The 15,856-nt window shown below is 39.7% G+C and overlaps 1 protein-coding gene across 1 annotated transcript in view; it reads right to left on the reverse strand.

Moving 5' to 3' along the window:
- The window catches only part of MRC1 (mannose receptor C-type 1), a 100,321-nt gene that overhangs the window by 52,545 nt on the left and 31,920 nt on the right, over positions 1–15,856 (reverse strand). The window contains 3 exon segments of the mRNA XM_040451294.1: positions 1,301–1,458; positions 10,547–10,732; positions 14,989–15,135. Of these exon segments, the coding sequence (XP_040307228.1) occupies positions 1,301–1,458; positions 10,547–10,732; positions 14,989–15,135 (491 nt within the window).

Raw genomic sequence — 15,856 nt, forward strand, 5'->3', positions numbered from 1 at the left:
CCTTCTCCCCCTTCCTCAACGACTGCACATCAAAATGACCTCTCCTCTCCTTCAGTCTCCTACAGACTCCTTCTGTATTGTCTGCCTCTGGTTCCTCATTTCTCACTCAGTTGCAACCCACTGCCATCTGGTCCTCAATCTTCAGCCAGAGTGACAGCTATACATTGAAAAGTTGGTTTAGCCACTCCTCAGCTAAGGCATGTTTTCTCAGTCTCAACACTCGCCAGCTTTCCTACCTGTCCGTCCACCTCTAACTCCGTGCTTTCAGCCATATTGTCCTTCAGTTCTTTATAAGAAGGATGTTTTCTGGTTTCCTCTTCCCAGGACACACTTCTGCCTACCCTTTCAATAGTTTATACCTGCTCTTTTCTTAAGCTTTCAATTAATCACAATGCACCTGGATGGTTCAGTTGGTTGAGCATCTGACTGCGGCTCAGGTCATGATCTCATAGTTTGTGAATTTGAGCCCCGCATGGGGCTCTATGTGACAGGTCACAGCCAGAAGCCTGCTTCGGATTCTCTGTCTCCCTCTCTGTCTGCCCCTCCCCTGCTCGGACTCTGTCTCTCTCTCTCTCTCTCTCAAAAGTAAATAAACATTAGAAAAAAACCAATTAATCACAACAAAAACAACCACAATGATGAAACAGCAGCTAATACTTATTGAACAACTGGTTTGGGGCAGTCACCGTACTAGTTATGCACATTAACCCATTCAATCCTTACACTCACTGTTAAGCTGGGTACAATTAGTATGCCCTTTTCATAAAGGAGAAAATAAGCCAGGCATCCAGACCCAGCCTCTTAACCACCGCGTTCGTCGTCCATTAATAAAAGATAACTTGATGATATTCTTCCATCACTAAACTCCTACTGAGGCCGTGGAAGCAATCTTTTCATATTTGACATCTCCACGTAACCTACAAGAGCAAACGCAGCTCTCCAGGTACAGATGGCAGACGGTGAAACCCAGAAGAGATCTAAGTGCGTCTGCTCAGAGCAACCAGTCAAAAGTTGAACCAAAGCTCTAATGTGATCAGTCAAGTTGTACGTATTGCCATTTAGAACCCAGCACAGGAACAAGACGAATATGTTGGTTACTGGTTAATTTCATCCCTGCACCAAATGTTTCTGTCTGCTGCTTTTCTCTTCCCCTTGAAAATTGGACTTTGCCAAACAATAGAAACACAGATAGATCACCTAGACTAGAAGCAACCTAAACAATAATAATATGTAATAAGTGAGGCAGAACGGAACATACCCTGTGGCTTTTGCTAGGCATCAGCAAATACAGTTGCCTTACCTTGCCTTTCATTACAACGCAATCTTCCTGCCTGTTGTTTTCATGGCTTGGTTCCCCCCGCAGCCATTTAGTAAATGTTACTGGGGTGCCATCGCTCCACTCAAAATACATTTGGATCTTGATGTCATTTAAGCCAATCCATAACTCATCATCTGGCTCTAAAGAGGAAGAAAAACACAAAATCAATGTACACATGTTTTCTTTCCTAAAATCAGGAGGTTATCGGGAAAGGAAGGCTCCCTGCTTTATTGACAAACGTTCGACTCCCTTAAGATTATAACAGAGAAAAGACCATTCTCTTGAGTGTTAATCTGACGTGTCAACTACACTTTATGTTGTCAATATTAGTTTCACTGAGCAACATATTCTTTACATTGTGAAGGCAACTGTATTCTTTTATTGTACAAGTGTAACTTGTATCTCCTGGGAGTTGCTAAAATGAGGCTGAGGTTGGTCCATCATTACCCCCTGTTTTGTGAAGCTACTCTTTTGTTATAAATATCTTTCCATACAAACTGTACTCATTGTGTTGGAAATATAACAGCTTACTTATACATTAATCTATTTGACTATCATTAAATCTCATGAATGTTTTAAAGTACTATTAAAAACCACTTCTAGTTTACTTACTATGTTATTATTAAGAACATTCCAGATATTAAAGCTTAATAACTGTACTAGGAGTGAGAAGATACATAAACGAAGGAGGTGAGCTGTCTCTCCCGACATTTAGGACTTATTTATTGGTCTATAAATGTAAATGAATCTGTAATGATGTTCACCATAAAATACCAGAAAAACTCAACTAAGTAACAAATAAACATTAAAACAAAAATAACCAGGTACAGATACAAAATGTCATCATTTTGTTTTAAAGTTCTATGAAGAACATTATTGACCTTATCTGTAGTTATAATTCCAAAAATATTACAACTAAAACGGAACAAAATGTAAGGCCTAAGTCTTCATGCCTAGAAACATACGTTTGCAAATTTAAAAAAAATTAATGAATATCTAATTTATTCTATTGGAAATTTCATCATGAATGCTTGACTTCTGTCCTTTAAATGGCAAAAATAGGGGCGTCTGGGTGGCTCAGTCGGTTAAGCGGCCGACTTCGGCTCGGGTCATGATCTCTCGGTCCGTGAGTTCGAGCCCCGCGTCGGGCTCTGTGCTGACAGCTCAGAGCCTGGAGCCTGTTTCAGATTCTGTGTCTCCCTCTCTCTGACCCTCCCCTGTTCATGTTCTGTCTCTCCCTGTCTCAAAAATAAATAAAACGTTAAAAAAAAATTAAATGGCAAAAATAAAATTACTTGCCAAAGGACTATAAAGATGATGTTGTAGTAGAAAATGAGAAAAATGCCACACTAAATAGGAATCTCCCTAAATGGTTTAATCTGTTCCTCCTAAACGTTGTCTCCCAACTTGCTTTTGGAGAAGTCACTGATTGGCCCATTGCCAGCCCCAGCAGATGTTTCCAGCACCATGAGGCATGAATGAGGGTGCCAGGATGAAACCCTTTTCCTTTCACTTAATTTGGCAGCTCATGATCTTTTGGGCAGCAAATGTAGGCTTCAAAATGACCTCATATGCCCTTTCAGGATTTAGCTTCAAAGCTAATAAAAACCTAAACTCTCCCCTCGCCCCCGCAATAAGTAAATAAAATAAAAATAAAACCCGAAACTCCCAAGGCCCACAGTTAAAATAAAGTGTTAAGAGTTCCCTATAACATTTTTTCTTACTACATTGTGCACCGCCATCTAGCTTTTGTAATTCCTAAACACAGCCTACACTCTATAAAAATATATAATACACAAGCGGAAAAAGCCGTTAAACCAATTGTTACGAGTCTGTTAGGGAAGCTGTCTTAGTTGATGTAGTCATAACCTAGGTGCGCAAGTCCCAATTTCTCCACTCTATTTCCACAATCAGTATAAAAAATATCCAAAAAAAAAGGTAATTATCTCAACTAGCTAGAAAAATTTTTCTAGGCTTTTGATCCAGAAAAAAATAATTTTACAACTTTCTTTACCTTTATCCATATTATTTTCACTGTTTTAAATAAAGAAGTCTTATCCATGACAAAAAAGGGAAGGTTTCCCTAGTAAAAATTTATTAATTCCTCTTCTGAATTGAAAAGCAACCTCTGGGGCGCCTGGGTGGCTCAGTCGGTTGAGCTTCCGACTTCGGCTCAGGTCATGATCTCACGGTCTGTGAGTTTCAGCCCCGCGTCCGGCTCTGCGCTGACAGCTCAGAACATGGAGCCTGCTTCAGAGTCTGTGTCTCCCTCTCTGTCTCTGACCCTCCCCCGTTCATGCTCTCTCTCTCTCTGTCTCAAAAATAAACAAACATTAAAAAAAAACAAATTTTAAGAAAAGCAACCTTTGCCAGAGGCAGTTCAAGATGGCAGCATGGAAGGATCCTGAACTAACGTCCTCCCATGCAGACAACAAATCTATAGCTACATATGGAACAATTCCCTCTGAAAGGAACCTGAGAACCAGCTGAACAACTACAGTACAACAAAAACTGAAATACGGGTAGGAGAAACAGAGACCTCGTCTTGCCAAAAACTCCACCAGGGTGCAGCCACCCACCATCAGGAGGGTCTCACAAATATGGAACCTCTCCTCAGGGAGTAATGGGTTTGTGTCTCACACCGGGCACCCCCCACTCTCAGGATGTGTACTGGAGAGATAATGCCCCCAAATGTCTGGCTTTGAAAACCAACGGGGCTTAAATCCAAAAGAACCATAGGGCTGTAGGGAACAGAGAATCCACTCATGAAGATCTCACATGTGGACTTACTCACCCCAGGGCCCGGGGGAAAAGTAGAGCCTAGACCACATGCAAAGGAGATTCACTTGATAATCTTAACACTTCTGCCAGAGGGGCAAAAGCCTGTTGGCACTCTCTCCAGAGAAAGATGTTGACAGGCACCATTTTACCTTCCTCCTCTACCTTGCTTGTGCTGGCACTGGTTGCCACCATTTTTGCACTATCAATCGGATCCACTATTGCCCACCCCACCACACTGATGCTGCAGCCCTTCCAGAGGCAGGGGCAAGGGCCCCATGGCCCATGCCACTACTGCAGCCCCAGAAACAGCAGGTACCATTCTGCTTCCTCACAGCATTTCCATGCACAGCCAGTACAAAGGATGCCCATCGAATCTTGGGCTCCGGTAGCCAGGAGGGACTGTACGTCTGGGCCCCATAAGTCTGAAACAATTGCAAGAACAGTTCAAGAAACAAGTAATGAGCAGAGCAAAGTTAAATGGTAAGGATGATGCTCACACAGGGCCACCACTTTAAGACTGAGAGAGATTACTGTTTCACATAGAGAGGCAAACAAAATGAAGAAACAGAGGGGGCTCCTGGGTGGCTCAGTCAGTTGAGCATCCAACTGGGGGCTCAGGTCATGATCTCGCAGTCCGTGAGTTCAAGTCCTGCATCAGCCTCTGTGCTGACAGCTTGGAGCCGGAACCTGCTTCAGATTCTGTGTCCCCCTTCTTTCTCTCCCCGTCCCCCACTTATGCTCTGTCTCACTTTGTCTCTCAAAAATAAATAAATTTTAAAAAAAGATTTTTAAACCAGAAGAATATATTCCAAATAACTAAAAAAAAGAAAAAAGAAACAAGATAAAACCCAAGAAAAAAACTTAAAGAAATGGAGATAAGTAATTTACACATACACAACATTCCATCCAAAAACAGCAGAATATGCATTCTCTTCAAGTACACAAGGAACACTCTCCAAGACAGACCACATGCTAGACCACAAAATAAGTGTCAATAAATATAGGAAGATGGTATGAAACCAGAGATCAACTACAAAAAGAAAACTAAACATCTAACTTTATACCTAACAGAACTAGAAAAAGAACAAATAAAACCCAAAGTTAGTAGAAGGAATGAAATAAAAAAGATCAAAACAAAAATAAATTAAAGAGAGACTAAAAAGATAACAAAAAAGATCAATGAAACTAATAGCAGGTTCTTTGAAAAGATAAACAAAACTGACAAACCTTTAGCTAGACTCAATCATATAAAAGGAGAGAAGGTGCAAATAAAAATGGAAATGAAAGAGAAGAAATTACAACTGATACCAAAGAAATACAAAGTATCATAAGATACTACTATGTGCAATTGTATTCCCACAAATTGGACAAACTAGAAGGACTTGATAAACTCCTAGATATATACAATCTTCTAAGACTGGATCATAAAGAAATACAAAATCTGAACAGACCAATTAATAGTAAGGAGAAGTAATCAGTAATCAACTCCCCCCCACCAAAAAAAGTTTAGGGTCAGATGACTTCACCAATGAATTCTACCAAACATTCAAAGAAAACTTAAAACCTACTTTTCTCAACTTTTCCAAAAAAATTGAACAGGAAGGAAAGCTCCAAAACTCATTTTATGAGTGTAATATTGCCTCAATACCAAAAGCAGACAAAGATAACACACACACACACACACACACACACACACACACACACACAATTATAGGCCAATATCCCTCATGAACATAGATGAAAAAATCCTCAATAAAATGTAGCAAACAGAATTCAACAATGCTTTAAAAGGATCATGGCCTTTGGGATTTATTCCAGGGATGCAGGAATGGTTCAATATCTGAGAATCAATTAATGTGATGCACTACACTAACAAAATGAAAATAAAAATAATATCACCTCAAGGGAGACAGAAAAAGCAGTTGACAAAATTCAACATCCATTTATGATAAAATCTCTCAGCCAATCGGGAATAGACAGAATGTACAGTAACATAATAAAGGCATATATTGTGAGCCCACAGCTAACATACTGAATGTGAAAAGTTGAAAGTTTTTCCCTTAAGAACAGGAAAAAGACAAGGATGGCACTTTTGCCACTTTTATTCAACATACTATTGGAAGTCCTAGCCAAAGCAATTAGGTAAGAATAAAAAATAAAAGGCATCTACATTAGAAAGGAAGAAGTAAAACTATCAGGATTTGTGATGACATGATTTTACAGACAACCCCAAAGACTCCACCAAAAGAAAAAAAAAATGTTAAAACGAATAAATTGAATAAAGTTGCAGGATACAAATAAATTTAATAAAAAATCTGTTGCCTTTTTATACACTAACAATGAACTATAAGAAAGAGAAATTAAGAAAACAATCGCATTTTCAATTGCATCAAAAAGAATAAAATACCAAGGAATAATTTAACCAAGAAGGTAAAAGAAAATTCTAAGGCACAAATGAGAGAAATTGAAGAAGACAGAAATAAAAAGATAGGCCATGCTCATGGATTGGAGAAAGGACAGTCTCTTCAGTACATGTTGTTAGGAAAACTGGAAGCCACTTACAAAAGAATGAAACAGGGCCACTATCTTATACCATACACAAAAACTAATTCAAAATAAAGACTTACATATAAGTCTGGAAACCATGAAACTCCTAGAAGAAAATGTTAGCAGTAAGCTCTTTGACAGTGCTCTTGGTAATACTTTTTTGGCTCTGACTCCAAAGGCAATGGCAACAAAAGCAAAAATAAACAAATGGGACATCAAACTAAAAAGCTTCTGCACAGCACAGGAAATTATCAACAAAATGAAAAAGCAACCATACTGAATGGAAAAAGACATTTGAAAATCACATATTCATTAATGGTTTACATATAAACTATATAAAGAATTCATACAGTTCAATAACAAAAAAAAAAAAAATCTGATTTTAAAATGGGCAGAGGATCTGAATAGAAATTTTTCCAAAAAATACATATAGATGGCCAACAGACACGTAATAAAAGATGCTCAAAATCACCAACCATCAGGGAAATGCAAATTAAAGCCATATGAGGGGCGCCTGGGTGGCGCAGTCGGTTAAGCGTCCGACTTCAGCCAGGTCACGATCTCGCGGTCCGTTGAGTTTGAGCCCTGCGTCGGGCTCTGGGCTGATGGCTCAGAGCCTGGAGCCTGTTTCCGATTCTGTGTCTCCCTCTCTCTCTGCCCCTCGCCCGTTCATGCTCTGTCTCTCTCTGTCCCAAAAATAAATAAACGTTGAAAAAAAAAAATAAAGCCATATGAGATATTACCCGACACCTATCACAATGACTGTTCTCACAAGGACAAGAATAACGAGTGTCTGCAAGGATGTGGAGAGAAGGGAACCCTTATGCACTCTTAGTGGGAAAGTAAATTGTTGCAGCCACTGTGGAAAACAGTATGGAGGTTCTTCAACAAATTAAAAGTAGGACTACCAGATGATACAGCAGTTTCACTTCTGGGTATTTTTCAAAAAAAAATCACAAACACTAACTCAAAAAGATATATGCACCCCCATGTTCATTGCAGCACTATCTACAATGGCCACGATATAGAAATGCCTAGGTGTCTATCAATGGGTGAATAAAGAAGATATGGTATGTGTATATATATGTTCCATTGCATGTACACACACACACACACACACACACACGCACACACACACACACACACACACTCAAATACTATTAAAGCCATAAAAAAAGAATAAAAACTTTCTAGGGGCACCTGGGTGGCTCAGTCGGTTAAACATCTGACTCTTGATATTTCAGCTCAGGTCATGACCTCACAGTTCATGAGATCAAGCGCTCCTTCGGGCTCTGCGTTGACAGGGCAGAGCCTACTTGAAATTCTTATTCTCCATCTCTCTCTGCACCCTCCTCCTCTCTCTCAAAAGTAAATAAAATAAACATTCAAAAATTTGTTTCAAAAAAAGAATAAAATCTTCCCATTTATGACAACAGACAACACGGGTGGACCTTGAGGGCATTATGCTAAGTGAAATAAATCAGACACAGACAAATCCCATTTGCTCTCACCCATATGTAAATTTAAGAAGCAAAACAAATGAGGGGCGCCTGGGCGGCTCAGTTGGTTGAGCATCGGACTTTGGCTGGGGTCATGATCTCACGGCTAGTGAGTTCTAGCCCCACATTGTGCTCTGTGCTGACAGCTCAGGGCCTGGAACCTGCTTCCGATTCTGTGTCTCCTTCTCTCTGCCCCTCCCCCTCTTGCGCTCTGTCACTCTTTCTCTCCAAAGTAAATAAGCATTTTAAAAAGCCTTGTTTTTTAAAATAAAAAGCAAAACAAATGTACGGACAAAACAAAGCTCAGATACAGAGAATAGATTTGTGGTTGCCAGAAGTAAAGGCAGGGGGTTGGGGGGAGATGGGTGAGGGCACCAAGAGGTTCAAACTTCCAGTTATGAAATTCAGAAATCACGGAAGTGTAATGCACAGCACGGTGACCAGAGTCAATGCAGGTAACCGGGTTTAGGGCAGTGATCATGATGCAATGAACACACACGTGCAGTCAAGGTTGTACACCTGAAACTGATAAAAAGTATGTCAATTATACTTCAATAAGAAACTAATAAATGAGTAAATAAATAGAAGCAACCTTTGCCACCAGCTTCGCTACATAACTCTAGCAATAAACATATCAGCTTCTGCTGTTACTGCATCATGTTATAGAAAGTAGAGCAAAATTTGCTCTTTGGGCCTACGGCCTCTTAAAGAATCTATTTTTCACGGATTCATTTGTAACACTTTATCACCTGCTATATGTATCATGACTTGTAGGTCGTGATATTATTCAGACCTATCAGTCTTGATCCCATTATTACCGTCTAGTCTGATTTCTCCAGAATGAGTAAACATAAAATGGAGAAATTGCGCCCAGGCGGCAGTAGGCTACCATCAGGGCCTAGTGAGCGCAGGGACATATGCGCAGGGGAAAGAATCCCATCTGGCACCGGTGTAGGAGTCCTAGTACTTTGGGGTCTTTGCAATCTCTCTCTGGGACGACTTTACCAATTCCTGTCTATTTGTCAACTGTTTGGTCTTTTCCCCTCGCCACGGACTCCTATCAACGTTCAGGCTCTACGTGTCAGGAAGCAGCCCTCACCATCGTCACCAGCCATTTCCTCTTGTTTTGCTGGCTGGAAATGGACAGCTGCAGCTATTTAGAAGTCCCACGGGTGGAAGCAGAAAATGACAAACATTTAATCAGCAGGTATCGCCGAACGCCCGTTATCATTAGGTTCCTCCCCGCCCACCTCCCCTTCGGGGTGAGTGTCCCCAGCTCCTTCTCCCCAGTGTTTTGTTTGTTGACAGAACCAGTTTTTGAAAGCTTTGCAATATTTTGTTTAGTACACGTTCTATATAATCTTTAAATTACACCCCTAACAATGGAGGCATAAATTTCTTTAAAAGATTTAGGCCAACACCCAACCACCCCAATAAAATATCCTGGTTGTTTTGTTTTGTTTTTGTGCTGCTCAACACTGTGACAGCACTAGCTAGGTTAACAAAGAAAATAAAGGCACCTGGGTGGCTCAGTGGGTTGAGAGTTCGACTGTTGATTTCAACTCAGATCATGATCTCACAGCTGGTGGGTTCCAGCCCTGCATCGGGCTCTGCACTGGTGGTGCGGAGCCTGCTTGGAATTCTTTCTCTCTCCCCTCTCTCCCTCTGCCTCTCCCCTGCTTGCTCTCTCTTTCCCTCAAAATAAATACATAGACTTAAAAAAGAAAGGAAAATCCAGAGTATGAGATTTAGAGATGTTTCTGCTGAGAGAAAACATGGGCACAAAGAAAGAAAATACAGGGGCGCCTGGGTGGCTCAGTTGGTTAAAGCATCCAATTTCAGCTCTGGTCACGATCTCACCGTTTCTGAGTTCAAGCCCCACGTCACGCTCTGTGCCGACAGCTCAGAGCTTGGAGCCTGCTTCCGAATCTGTGTCTCCTCTCTCTCTGCCTCCCCCCCCCCCACCACTCATGCTTGCTCTCTCTCTCTCTCTCTCTCTCTCTCTCCCGAAAATAAAATAAACATTTAAAAAAGAGAGAGAAAGATCTTTTAAAAAAGAAAGAAAATACATATACACAAATACTTCCAATAAATGAAATATTATTGACAAATTTAAGGTAGGCTGCTCTGAATCCGGATTATACAGGGAAAAACAGTATTTTTTAAACTACCTATTAATTGATTACATATCAAAAGAAAAATAAGTCAAATTCTCTCTTTGTGATACAAACTCTTTAAATTTCTAAACAATGTTTTACTTTCATGCATGATTAATATTTATTGTATAAAATAATCTAACTATTAATTTTAAATCACCAAGTTTAACATTTATGATTAAATTTTCTAGTGATGGGAGGAGAGCGGGAGGAGCAAAACATATTACAGATTTAAAGGTTCTCACCATATCCCAGCTGGGAGAAGATAAAGTCAAATTCCTCGATGCTGTGGATACTGGCTAGATCACCACCTTCCTTCCTACATGCAGTCAAAGCATCTCTTTGGATTTTCTTCTCCTCTCTGTAAATCTTGTAACAGTGGCCTGCATATGGCCACCACTGGCTTGGACAGTTAGTGGGCACATCACTTTCTAGAGAAAAAAGAGTTTGGAAAACATTTAAGAGGGAAGGTTGTTCTCGTTGTAACAAAATTTTCCATCATTCTATATAAAAAAACAGTTCATAGTTATAAGCAACTAAAGGTAATATTTGTTTTTCATCTTTGGCATACATATTCACAAAAGATAAACCAGGTTGGGTTTGCTTTTCAACTAAAAACTATACGAATCCATCTTTCATTTTAAAATAAAACTACAGGTACCTGAGTGGCTCAGTCGGTTAATTGTATGACCTCGGCGCAAGGATCTCATGATTCGCGGGATCGAGCCCCACACCAGGCTTTGCGCTGACAGCTCAGAGCCTGCTTCAGATTCTCTGTCTCCTCCTCTCTCTGACTCTCCCCTACTCACACTGTCTCACTCTCTCTCAAAAATAAACATTTAAAAAATAATAATAAAATAAAATAAAGCTACATGTGAAAACTCTTTTTTTAAAAAATTATACCTACAAAGCCACACTAAGATGCAACAGATCGTCGCATTTTATCGTCAGCAAACCTGTACTAAGCATGTTATGTAAATGTTGGAGGCACAAAAGATTTGACATACAATACGTTCCTTAAAAGATTTCAATTTACTTTGATTTTGTGGACACTAGGGAGCCAATCATTCCTCAGAAGAAGGGCAATACTCAGAAAACAAGCACAAAAACTGGGTTAAAATGGGGAATAGAATGGGTGGGGGCAGAAGGGACAACAACGAGCCACAGAGACCAACCACAGCAGCGTGAGCTGGCCACCTGTGCCTCTGCCCCAGCCCACTGCCTCTGGCTTGCTCCCACAAGATGGCATGTGATCCTGGGGTGATCACAGGGAATTAGATTCAGAAGTCTTTCAGGCAACACCTGAGTTTGCCACCAGTTGTGTGACCTTGGGCAAGTCACATCACATGAACCAAATTAACCATATATAATATAACCATACTAATATTAAACTACCCATCCTCACTGTGTTCTTCTGAACTACAAAGCATCTGAGATAACGTTCCTATAAACTGCAAATACCACACAATTATTATTTAAGTCAATAGGTCATAGTGGCCAACATCCTAATTATTACTACTAACAGTTATGGCCAAATTTCATAAATCTTGATTTTGCATTGCAAAAAAATGTACTGTAATAGTCATGAGCTGGGGAAAGTGAAGGGAAAGATGTGTGGGGGCAGAGACTCATGTTATTCATCCTTGTATGCCCTAGAACCGGCATGGGGCCTGCCATATGGCAGGTGTGATGAATGTTGGTCAAGAAAAAGAACAGAAGATATATGTGCTACATGGCAGCTTCGCATTACCATTTACACAAACGATTTCAAACTGCAGTTTAGCAATGCACCTTGCTTACAGAGGGACCGGATTACCAAATGAACGTTAATTAGTATATGTGTTTGGTAGTAAATGTTCTCAGATGTGCTACCTTAGTAAATGTTCAATACAGTGAATGTTTGTTATTCATTTCATGAATCCCTTAAAGCCATTTTTCCTTAAAGACTGGGACTGTCTGCCACATCTTTGTTTGAGTCCAAGATTCAGTTTACAGTAGTCATTTAAGTAAACGGTCACCCACAATGACTACATCACTGTAACAGTAAAAAATGCACATACTTAAAAATGCTAGCCCCTCAATACAATTGAGATAGTGCACTGTCACGTTACAAAAAAAAAGAAAGAAAAGGAAAGGAAGGAAGAGAAAGAGAAAGAAAGAAAGAAAGAAAGAAAGAAAGAAAGAAAGAAAGAAAGAAAGAAAGGAAGGAAGGAAGGAAGGAAGAAAGAGAGAGAGAAAGAAAGAAAGAAAGAAAGAAAGAAAGAAAGAAAGAAGGAAGGAAAGAAAGAAAAAAACTTAGTATAACTCTGGAGCCCTCTGGTGGGATATTTTGATTTTGCTACCTAGGAAGCTGAAAATGCAGCAAATGCTGAGGACCTCAAAAACTGAACGGATAACCTTAAAAAATATCTTAAAACATGAAGATAACCAATGAAAAGGAGTTCCATGGGACAGCCACAAAAGACCACCAGTTCCTGTAGAGCGACACCGTCCAACAGAGATATAATGTAAGCCACAAATGAGAGCCACATACATAGTTTTAGATTTGCTAGTAGCCACGTTAAATAAAAGTAAATAGAAATGGGGAAATTTAATGTTAATAATATATTTTATTTAACGCAAAATATTTTCATTTCAACGTGTAATCGATAAAAAATAAATAATGAGATATTTTATGTTTTTGCATGCTAAGTCTTGGAAATGCAGTATGTATTTTACACTTAGGGCACATCTCAATTCAAACTAGCCAGGCTTCATGCTCTCAATGACCACTTGTGGTTAAGTGACTACCGAACGGGGCAGTTCAGGTTTAGAGACCCAGGATTTGTGAACAAACAGGGTAGCATTGGAAGGACCAATGAGGTACAAGGTAGAACTCTTGCCCAAGAGGGTCACCAATCATGGGTACTGTGTCATTTTCACTCTCATATGCTTTTCCAAGCTCTGGTTTATTTGAATTTATAGATAAGACAGAACGGTTAACCCAGGAAATACAGAGAAATTCAAAAACTAATGTCAAAGTGAACATTAGCAGGTGAAACAAGGCAGGTATTGTAGAGAGATAAGAATAACTTACTGAAGGCTTGACAGTATGAATGAATTTTCACAGAAAGAACAGGTATTAATATTTCCCCTTACAGATGAGGAACCTACAACTGGGGAGTTAAGAACAAGGCTAAATTCCAGAATTCTGCTTCCTGTACCAGGGAAGCATCAAACAACTATTCTCCTCTTCCCCAAAGTGGCAATTCCAAATCTTCTGAAGAACTGTATGAGCTTTTCCAAGAAGAAAGAATCATACTATTTCTCCTATGGGAGGAAGAGACGATATGAAGTACAAAGGCGACTGAGGTCTCCTGGACAATGCCTGCAGTCAAAATGGTGCCTCTGTAAATATCAAACCCAAGAACCATGACCCTTCTCTGGAGATCTCGACCATATCTCTATCTATTAAAATTGCAAACACACCCACTCTCTGATCCAGCAACTCCACTGCGAGGAATGATCACATGCGTGAAATGGCACGTGTAAAAAGTCAGTCAGTCTAAGATTGTTTGTAATAATAAAAAGTTGGAAGTAAATTGAAGGTCCATTAATACGTGACTGGTGAAAAAGTCTACATGGTCTCTCTCTCTGCAATGGCTATGGTGCAGCCATAGAAACAAAGAGGCTATTTGTGTATCATATGGAAAGATGTCCAAAATTTTTAAGTGAAAAAAAGTCGAGAATATACGTACAGTATGCTTCCTTTTGCATAAAACAGAAAAAAAATTATCAGCATATTTTTTATATATTTATTGAGTAACCAGGTGAGGATAAACACCCGGAAACAGTTCTTTACCAGGGAGGAGAAATGGGTGTTAGAGGTAAGAGGTGGAAGGTAAATACTATTATTTTCTATCATTTTGTGCCTTTTGACTTTACAGCCAGGCAATGAAATTGATTTTAAAAGTCCAGGAGAAAAGTCAAGAATGCCACACTGTCCAGTTTCTCCAGCAGGATCCAGCCAGCCATCCAGCCAGCCATCCAGCCCTTTAGAGCATTAAGTGTCTCTCCAAAAACAGCTAATAGTGAAAAAAGTGTAGATTGTTTGCTTTTTGTCAAGGCAAAAATGCCTTCGTAATTTAATTCTTCTATAAAAGTATAAGAGAGCGCATAATTGGATTCTTTTCCCAGAGTCTATCCTAAATGTAAAAGTAAGTTAGTACTTTTGGGATGTTGTATCCCATTTCTGTGAAGACTTCCATCTGAGATGCTAAACTTACAGCATTAGAGCCTATACGGTGCCTTAAACAGTGAGAATATAATAAAAACATCCCTTTCAGATATTTATTTCCTCGCTTGGATTCCAGTTTTGTCACATGTGCAAGTTTTATATATCCTCTTAATATCCTTTTCCTCATCTAGAATGTGTGAATAATCATGCCTACCTCACAGGGCTGCTGTGAGGACAGAATTCTGGTTTCTGTTCTTTCAAAGGCTTTGTGCATGCCCGAACACCACAGCACACTCCGGAAATGTTACTGCCCATCACCAGTAACCAACAAAAAGAAATTCTGTAGGAACATCATTATATTTACTCCATAAGTTATCAACAAAACCTCTCATTTCACGCAGTTATGTAAGCTATGATTTTCTTCTTTCAGTGATAATATTTTATATACTTCAGATCAAATGGATCACTCACCAGAGGGAATCACAAAAGAATTCAAAGTTGTGTTGCCTTTTTTGCAAATATAGCCTAGCTTCTGAACACATTCCAGATTTTCCCATTTAGCATTTTTCCCAGGATTTAATGACACACAGCTTTTTCCAGGTTCTGTTGATGGACTTCCTTTGGGGAAAAGGAAAAATCACAGTGGGATTATCATAGGTAATACAAGTAAATAGCCCCCCAAAACCTTACGTCTTCATCCTTGGGATTTAATGGATCTCCATTCTGTCATCTGCTGCAAATTCACCAAGAAAGCTTTTACTGACTGACTGCAGAGCAAAAGACATGTTGCGTGTCTATTTCTTTACTTGTTGTTGGACCATTTCAATGTCTAAAATGTTGATTATACACGCTTACTTCTCTGAAATAACTTTTTCCCCCCCAGAATTTCAACAAGAAAAGCTACGGCTTATAATCCTGAACAGCCTTCACACTGGGTTTGGTTATGTATAACAGAGAGGTACCGAACAAAATACAAGAGACGTGATGCTCTAAAGCAGCCATATTTAAAAAAGGTGGACACCTACCTACCAAACAGCTAAGTAAGGCTAACTGTGAAGAGCAAACCAGAGAATTTCTGAACAAGGGAAAACTTTCTTCAACTACGGAGAGGAGACAGAGAGGACGACAGTGAAGAGGAGAAAGACAAGAGGAGGAAAGCTTGGGAAGCAACATGACACAGGAAACGCCAATCAAGTAAACACGAAACTAAGATTGTTTCTCAAGATTTTCAACCCAGTCTACTGAAGAGTTTTAGCTGCTAACCCCTCATCCCCTATCTTACTGAAAACTGATAAAAGAACCAGATAAGGTCAACGTCGGGAAGGCAACGGATACAGGC

The sequence above is a fragment of the Herpailurus yagouaroundi genome, unplaced genomic scaffold (genome assembly GCF_014898765.1).
Source record: "Herpailurus yagouaroundi ecotype Mexico unplaced genomic scaffold, PumYag 203, whole genome shotgun sequence".
NCBI lineage: Eukaryota > Metazoa > Chordata > Mammalia > Carnivora > Felidae > Herpailurus > Herpailurus yagouaroundi.